Raw genomic sequence first — 8,404 nt, 5'->3', positions numbered from 1 at the left:
GGGGAAGGAAAGAAGGGAGGGGGAAATAAAGGGGGGGGGAAAGGCTAAAAAAGGGAGGAAGGAGGAAAAAAAAAGGGGGGGGAATAAGAAAAAAAAAGGTGAAAAATGGGAAGCAAGGGCAAAAAAAAGAGTGAGAAGGAATAAAAAGAAGAGCAAGGAGAAAAAAGAGAGGAAAGGAGAAAAAAGGGGAAAGAGGAGTGAAAAGGAGGAAGAGGAAAAAAAAGAAGTGGGGGAGAAAGAGAAGGCATGTTTTTTTTAAATGGGGAAAATTTAAAGAGAGGAAAGGGAGTGCTCCGCAGCCTGCAAAGAGTTAAGGAGAAGCGGCTCTGCCCAGCCCGGCTGCTGGGCTGGCACTGCTCGGCAGCTGCTGCCCGCGTTGCGGCATTCCGACCCTGCCGTTCATCACCCTTTCACTTATGACCACAAAACATTCACTTTTTGGCAGGAGGTTGCCAGCCATCAGAGTTTGCTGGCCTGTTAAAAATAGTGGGATGAACCATGTAGCTCTGAAGTAGTGGAGAAGTAGCCGTGGATGTGCTTGAGCCTCAAGCAAAGCCTCGGCATGGTCATGGGGAAAACACGGAATGTGAAAGGTCTGTAATACCTTTTGAGTATTGAGTGTAAAGTATGTTCCACCCTATATTCACTACGTATTTGAAAATACATGCATGCTACAAGACAGATTCAGTTATTTGAAAAAAACCTTGATGAGTCAAGGTGGTTCTTCTCCAAGATCCTGAACCTTGCCACACTTTTCCGCACCAAGGTTTCACTGCCACCCAGTACCAGCAATACTTGCTCGTGCAAACGTTTCTCTCTGAAGTCACCACAATTTATACTGGCTTTTCCAGGTATAGTGCTGTAACTTCTTTTTGTTTGTTTGTTTTTCATCTCCTACGTAGAAAATTGCTTTGTCGATTTAATTTCAAGATAAAATACGGCCTGAGGAGTTATGTCCAGAAGACAGACATCATTTAGAACCACAATGAGATGTCAGGCATGCTGCTGGCTACTGCCTCAGCCTCTGAGTGTCACTCCAGTGCTGACAGCTTTCTACAGACCCGTTTTTTCTGTCCTTTGTGGTGGAGACGTGACTGCAGTGCCACCGCCAGGCAAGTTTTTGCTGTAGCCCATGAATTCATGCTTGTGTGTGTTTATTTTCAAATGGCTCATGCATCCGAGAAAAGAGGAAACTCCCAGTCAAGCTTGCAGAACCTTTCCAGCAGGTCACACACTGGCCGAGTTTCCCTCCTCCACTCACTTGGTTTCAGGTCAAAGAGACAAGACACCGTTGCCACAGACACAGTCCTGTCCTCCCCAGGGACTGCCCCACCATTGCACTGATTTCCTGCTGTAGCATCAGGTCAGGATATTAATCTTGGTAAGAGTTAACCCAGGCAAAAAGGGAAAACAGATCTGGTTTGACTACTTACTTGTATAACCCAAACACTTGGCTTGGAAGGGAAAAGTAGAAGCAAAATGAGGCACAAGAGGAAGAGCAGCAAAGCTGTTACCCTGTGAAACTGTGGCCACAAATTTAGATCCTCTTGCATGCACTTGTCTGGTGCTTTTCCAGATATAACAGTCTTAACTGACAATCAACACAACTTTATTTGTGCTTACCTTCATTCCCTTTGTTTCTATCACTGCAACTTAATCTCCCTCCTTCCACTCTTGCAGCTCAGAGGTCTCCCACTCCATTAACATCCTTGCAGTGTCCCCACCACACCACTACAGCACCTCAGAGTACTTCATGAAAGCAAGCACAGCTTATTCTGGATTACCTTCTTTAACATATTTCAGATTTGAACTGATCATTAAATACAAAGTGAATTAGCAGCAGAAATGAAGGACAAATCCAGCAGTTTCTCTTCAATTTCACTAATGCATACAGAAGTTACCTGTTCAGCATACTTCTAACACACTTTTGAGTATGTATGATTTTAGACAGAAAACTGAGATGACATTCCAAGAACTAGTGAAAGCTCCTACGAAAGAGACAGAGAACAGAAACTTTTCCTCAAAGAGAGGACAGACCTTTGACCTTTGCAGCATCAGAAATGTCTTGCTTCAAAAAGTAATCAAAAAGCATTTTTTTTTAAAAAAAAGCATTTTAGCTATTATGGGCTTTGGCAGCAGTAGCAGGGTGAAGAGCCCTCTCCCATAACCAAGCTCCACAGAAGCCAGATAACCTTTAAGTGTTTTCAGCAGAAAGACTTCTGAGGAACTTGCTTTTACAGATGTGATAAATGATGGGAGCAGCCTGATCTGGCACTTATCTCCACCTGCCCCTTCCCCCCCGGCAATAAAATTTCTGAACAGAAGTGTGGTAACAGAATCCCTTCTACCAGCAAATCATGGAAACTCCAACCTGGGCTGAGTTACAGAGGAAAACACAGCATACTGTTCTGCATTATTTATTCTAAGTACTTTAAGTTCTGATCAGAAGATATAAAGAATACTTCAGATTTAGAATCTGAAACAAGTTCAATATGCATATTATATAAAATTTATTTACATAAGGCATCAAAATTGCCCTTTTTTAACAAAAGGGTCGTCTTCCCTTTTACCAATACTTTGGTGAAAGAAATGTCACATTTAGTACACTAATATTCACTGGTATACTTGTTCTGGACAAGCAGGTACAATCCAACATACATGATGAAAAACCAAACTCAAAAGATCTAAGCATGCTACTGCATGAATCACTCTGTAGAACAAAGAATTAAGGCTTATTTGAATCACGATAATGATCAATCATGCATCATTTATTCTCACAAAAAATAAAATCCATTTCCAACCGGAACAGGAATAGCGAAAGAAGTCTGGTATAATCCCCATGTTGTTTAACACCAAAAAACAATTTGGCATCTTGGAATTTAGATTGAAAAATAGGAGGAAAGAGAGAGGAAAACAGAAAATGGCCTCGCTTCATAACCCTTTTGTACATTTCCAGTGTTCATTTGCAGGAACCCTTCGGTTTAAAAAGGCAAAACAGGACTTTCAAGGACTGATCTAGAAACATTTTCAGAAAGTTACAGTTCCAGAGATTGTGAATATGAAATATGGAGAGAAAATACATTGTTTGGAATAATGAATTCCACACTGAGATCCCCAAGTAAATGGTATATATACATTGAGCTGAGCCTGTTTAATACATCTGATTTATAAAAATGGTAAACCTGTATTATTTGTTGGCCTGGTTTCATAATTCCTGAGTTTTAGATCACTGCTGAGGCACAGCAGACAAAACTCTGAATGATGTAGTGGAGTTCTGCAAATCACTTCCAACATTGGCACACGTATTGTTTGGCAGCTCTCAGTCATCAATAAATGTCAGTCTTCCAGGTCCTTCATTCTTCATCCACCGCCGATACCTCTTCCATCGGGGATCCATGGCCATCTTCTTCTTTAACTCCTCCTCTTGTTCTCGTTTATAGGCCTGAGAGACAGACAGAAGTCTTTAACAGGGCTAATGAAACAGCTTAACTGAACCTCAAGGTGGGTATAAGCATTCACCATTCACCAGCTTATTGTTTTTAGAGAAGACTGAGCAGCAGCACAGCAGACTTTGACCAAAGGGCAGGAGCACCTTCAGCTGAGGAGCCTACCTGGCACTAGCTGAGATGCTTTGCATTCTGAGAGCACAACTACCTCTTTGTAAGACACTGCTGCAAGTTTTTGCAAAAGAACTAGACACTTATGCATTCCACAAAATAAAAATTTACAGTTAAGAGCTGCTAATGCTCAGAAAGCTAAATTTTGAGTCCCTTCTTAGCACCCATACTGTTCAATGCAGATTTTCAGCACCTCACTTTAGTTGTTTTCCCACTGCAAAGTCATTGTCTAGATAGAATACTGCTACGGAGTGGTTTACTCCTAATTGAGTTTCTCAAATAAGTTAGTACTGCTGGAATTGGCAGTACCAGATGATAAACAATTAGATTCTGTCATTAAATTATGTTATTGTCATGAAATCTACAATTATCAGCAAAGACAAATATCTAAAAATGCAACAGCCTCTGCATTTTTATTCTGGAAGGCAGTTTACGTAGATACAGCCAGTGCAGATATCAAGACTGTATAGCTTTATGTTCTGTCAGTGTCATCTGACTTATTCCCAGAAAAGAATTAAATTTCAGGTTCTGCTGTGCAGGAACAAGACTTTTAAAACATTATAGTTGGCTTTATAAATACACTAGCTCAATGTTCAGTGATCATATGGATTTTATGAATTATTAGGAGAGTAACAAAGGGGAAAAAAAAATACTGTGGAGCTTCACAATGTACCCATGTATTGAATTCTTGGTCTTTCTGATCCTAAAACAATGCTGGAAAACTGAACAATATAACCTCCACTGATCAAAGTACAAATAAACTTCTGAGGAGAAACACCTAAGCATATTTTCCAGCCTGGAAAAGACATTATTAAATTTCAAGTAAGGATACAGTAATAGTACACAGGAGCATAGACAGCACCAGGAAAGAGAATAAAGCATTATTATTCTCCATCTCCAATAACACAAGAACCAGCAGGTTGTACAGGTGGCTTCTGTGCCTTTGCTGAACTCCTGACCAGATGGCACAGCAGACACTGGAAGTTAATTTAATGCATTTGAGAAGTGATAGGTTAAGTTTATTAGAAGAAAATTCATTAAAGCAATAAGACAATTTCTTTTTCATCAAGTCCCAAAGCTGCAAATCATAGTGGACAAATATTGCTATACACGTGGGACTTTCATGTATTCTTCACTAAAAACTGCCGCTGGCCACTACAGAAGAGGAGCTTGTGCTAAAGAGACTTCAGGCAAATATAGGTCTTCCATATTCAGTGACTGAACCACCACCGGTTAGAAAACAGCAATGGATCCCAAACCATGCCCTTTCTCCTCTGCAGGATATCCATCCTGTCTTACTTTTTCTATGTAACATCTGCTTGGAGAAGTAACATTACTCAATTCTACAGTAGCATCAATTTTACTAGTTTCCCCTCTAAGTTTCTACATTAATCTCCCCCCCCGCCTACTTCAGACACAGCATTCTCTTGTCTTTGGTGCCCTCCCAGCAGCAAAGACAATCCTGCTACCATCCTATTTCTTTTCCGGGTGTATGCAGAGCAGCAGCAACATTTCCTCTTCCCCTTAAGCAGGACAACTTTGTATTCAGTTTCTCTTCTAAAAACCTCCCACCCAGGTGGCCCACAGATGAGCTTCTGTGGAAAAATTATGTCAATCTGCCAGGCATCCCAAGTAATTCCAGACTGCAATTCCATGCTGTGGCTAATGCTCATTTACTGCTGTCAAAGAAAGCTAGAAAAAAACTAATAAGCCATTTTAGTAACTGGCTTTCCATGACAAATGTAGCAGTTGCACACAACAGTATTTCTACTTGAGCAGGTACATAGCATAGCTAGAACAGCTCTGACTCACCAAAAACCACAGAACTATCAAGGGACAGTAAAAAAAAAAGCCAAACAACGCATCAGGAATGAATGGCTTAGAAGACTTGATGAAACAGGATTTCCAGATGATCCAGGTAATCCTTACTACAAATTACTACTGTTCAGACAATAGTAGTAGCCTACTGTAGTAAAACTGTCAAACTACACTGTTATAAGAAGGCCTTTCATCAGATTCAACTAAATCTTGTGTGCGCAGATTCCCTAACAATCACAGGTGGGTGTCCCCTGACTGAGCAAATCCCTCCCTACGTCCACAGGCACAGTCAGCAGCTGCTGCTCACCAGTCCGTGGGCAACAGAAGTAAAAAAAAACACACTGAATGATTGTCTGGCAGTTTTCAGTTTAGAAAGCAATAGCTAAAATTGAAGCAATGCCTCAGACAGTGCCCTCCTAAGCACCTTCACAAAACAGCTGTTCTTACTCTGGGAGCACTGGAGAATCAACACCTGCTCCCACACCAGAAGCTACCCACCTCATAGTTTTCTCGTATCCACAGTTGCCGTTCAAGAAAGGTCTCTTTTTGATGGTCTTCTAGGCTGTCAAACTGAGACTGAGACATTTTCATGTTCCTTCGTATGATATACAGCTTCTCTTCCACACCGTACTCTTGCCCTTTAATAGTGAAACAATAAATCCACCAACAGCGCCAAACTATGTATTTGCACAAGTAAAAAGGGGCAAGAAGGAGCTGAAATAGAAGGATATCGTATATCTTGGGCTTCTGATAACCGCCTTTTATATCTATTTTATTTTTAATAATGTCTTTGATGATTTCTTCCTCTTCTTCCCGAATTTCCTCTTTAGAGCGCCTGTTCTTGCCTTTTTCTTTAGTCTTATTGAGTAAACCTTGTTGCTTGGCAATCTCAGTAGCTTGTATACGGTATTTTGGCACTGTAGCTAGGTAGTTGATAGCTTCATTGTAACTACTCCACCAGCTGAAGAACTGCAAAACAAAAGAGCAAAAGTGAAGAACTTGTGTTTATACAGACACCTTCCTATTTGGAGGTTTGCCAGGAAAAACAATAATGCCATCATACGACTTTAACCACAATTACATTACAGCAAGGGTAGTAACTGCAGATAACAATACTTCTGCAGGATTACAGGAGCTATAACAATTTCTCCAAACGTAGTAAGGCACCTGGAAAATAGATGTAGATATGTAGATGTGTATCTCACAGCAATATAGAGTGGTGAGGAAGGACAAGCATATACTATTCAGATTGTTTCTGTTCACAAGAAGGTGGTCATCTCCTGAAGCTTAATGCTAGGCTGTGCAGGTCACTCTCAGAAGCCCCCTCAGGTGTATCAGTAAAGTAGCTGACACATTAATATTTCATTATAGAATTGTTATCAACTTAGGATAGTTAATTAAACATGGATTAAGCACAGGAAAATCTTATTAGCCCGATAGGATTGACTCTACAAGATTGAAGATCCCTCTCTAATCTCCCACTGTCCTCTGAATTTCAGTGGGAAAAAAAACCAAGCAACAAACAAGAAATGTTTGCATAAGGTCTTACTGGATAAACTTTTTTTTTAAAAAAACAGCTTTTCACACAGTTCATCAAGACAAAGGGCAGACACATTATACAACTGGAACAAAGGCCAAGATGTAGAAACATAGAAAGCAAGAAGCACATCAGTTTATACAGGCATTTACACTAAATTTGGTAGCACAGAATCAGAGAATTTGGAAAGGACCTTACAGATCATTAGGTTCCAACCTCCCTGCTATGAGCAGGGACACCTCACACTAGATCAGGCTGCACAAGCCTCATCCAACTTGACCTTGAACACCTCCAGGGATGGGGTTTCCACAACCTCCCTGGGCAACCTTGTTCCTGCACCTTACTACCCTCACAGTGAATAATTTCTTCCTGACATCACCTCCCTGGCCCTGCTGGCCACACTTCTTTTCATGCAGCCCAGGACACAAAAGGCTCTCTGGGCTCCAGCACACACTGATGGCTCATGTCAACTTCTCATCTCCTACCACCCCCACGTCCTTCTCCTCAGGGCTGCTCTCTAGACATTCTCCCCCAGCTTGTATTTGTGCCTCGGGGACCCTGCACTTGGCCTTGTTGAACTTCATGAGGCTGGCACTGGCCCACCTCTCCAGCCTGTCTAGGTCCCTCTGGATGGCCTCCCTTCCCTCTAGGGTGTCAACCACACCACACAGCTTGGTATCATCAGCAAACTCGCTGAGGATACACTCAATCCCACTGTCCATGTCTCCAACAAGGATGTTAAACAGCACTGGTACCAATACTGACCCCTGAGGGACACCACTCATCACCTGCCTCCGTTTGGACATTGAGCCATTGAGCAGAACTCTCTGGGTGTGGCCATCCAGCCAATTTCTAATCCACCAAGTGGCCCACCTGTCGGATCCATGCCCTGTCAGTTTGGAGAGCAGGATGTCATGTGGGACAGCCAAAGGCCTTGCACAATTCCAGGTAGATGAGGTCAGTTGCTCTGCCACCATCCACCATCTCTGTAGCCTTGTTGTAGAAGGTCACCAGATTGGTCAGGCATGACTTGCCCTTAGTGAAGCCATGTTGGCTGTCAGCAGTCACCTCTTTATTTTCCATGTGCCTTAGCAGACTTTCCAGGAGGATGTGCTCCATGACGTTGCCAGGCACAGAGGTGAGAGTGCCTGGCCTGTAGTTCCCAGGGTCTTCCTTTTTCCCTTCCTTCAGGAGATGGTTGTTCTTTTATTCCCAACATACCTATAGAAGCTTTTCTTACTGCTCTTTACATCCCTGGCTAGGTTTAATTCCATCTTGGATGGCTCTCCTTACCTGATCCCTGGCTGCTTGGACAACCTCTCTGTAATCCTTCCGGGATACCTGCCCTAGCTTCCACCCTCTGTAAGCTGCCTTCTTCAGTTTGAGCTTTTCTAGGAGCTCCCTGCCCATCCACACCAGCCTCCTGGAGCTT

At 42.3% G+C, this 8,404-nt stretch overlaps 2 protein-coding genes across 2 annotated transcripts in view; both read right to left on the bottom strand.

Moving 5' to 3' along the window:
• Window positions 1-1,629, bottom strand: part of GNG10 (guanine nucleotide binding protein (G protein), gamma 10) — a 6,496-nt gene extending 4,867 nt beyond the window's left edge. The window contains exon 1 of the mRNA XM_010005466.1: window positions 1,624-1,629. Coding sequence (XP_010003768.1) covers window positions 1,624-1,629 — 6 coding nt within the window. The remainder of the gene's footprint in view (window positions 1-1,623) is intronic.
• A 1,124-nt stretch (window positions 1,630-2,753) lies between these two features.
• On the bottom strand, window positions 2,754-7,858 carry DNAJC25 (DnaJ (Hsp40) homolog, subfamily C , member 25). The gene is made up of 3 exons (XM_010005465.1): window positions 7,846-7,858; window positions 5,934-6,433; window positions 2,754-3,442 (listed from the first exon to the last, which is right to left on the bottom strand). Exons 1-3 carry the CDS (start codon window positions 7,856-7,858, stop codon window positions 3,320-3,322), a joined length of 636 nt encoding a protein of 211 aa, XP_010003767.1. The 3' UTR covers window positions 2,754-3,319.
• Between the last annotated feature and the right edge of the window lie 546 nt (window positions 7,859-8,404).

The sequence above is a fragment of the Chaetura pelagica genome, unplaced genomic scaffold, assembly GCF_000747805.2.
Source record: "Chaetura pelagica isolate M959 unplaced genomic scaffold, ChaPel_1.0 scaffold349, whole genome shotgun sequence".
In the NCBI taxonomy this organism is placed as follows: Eukaryota; Metazoa; Chordata; class Aves; order Apodiformes; family Apodidae; genus Chaetura; species Chaetura pelagica.
The sequence above is the reverse complement of the archived record's forward strand: the minus strand, read 5'-3'. Positions and strand labels throughout refer to the sequence as shown.

What these genes read in the sequence shown, in the direction of transcription:
- DNAJC25 (XM_010005465.1), bottom strand. An exon ending in GGATACGAGAAAACTATGAG is followed by an intron (nt 3,443 to 5,933) that starts GTGGGTAGCTTC and finishes TCTGTCTCTCAG; the next exon opens with GCCTATAAACGAGAACAAGA.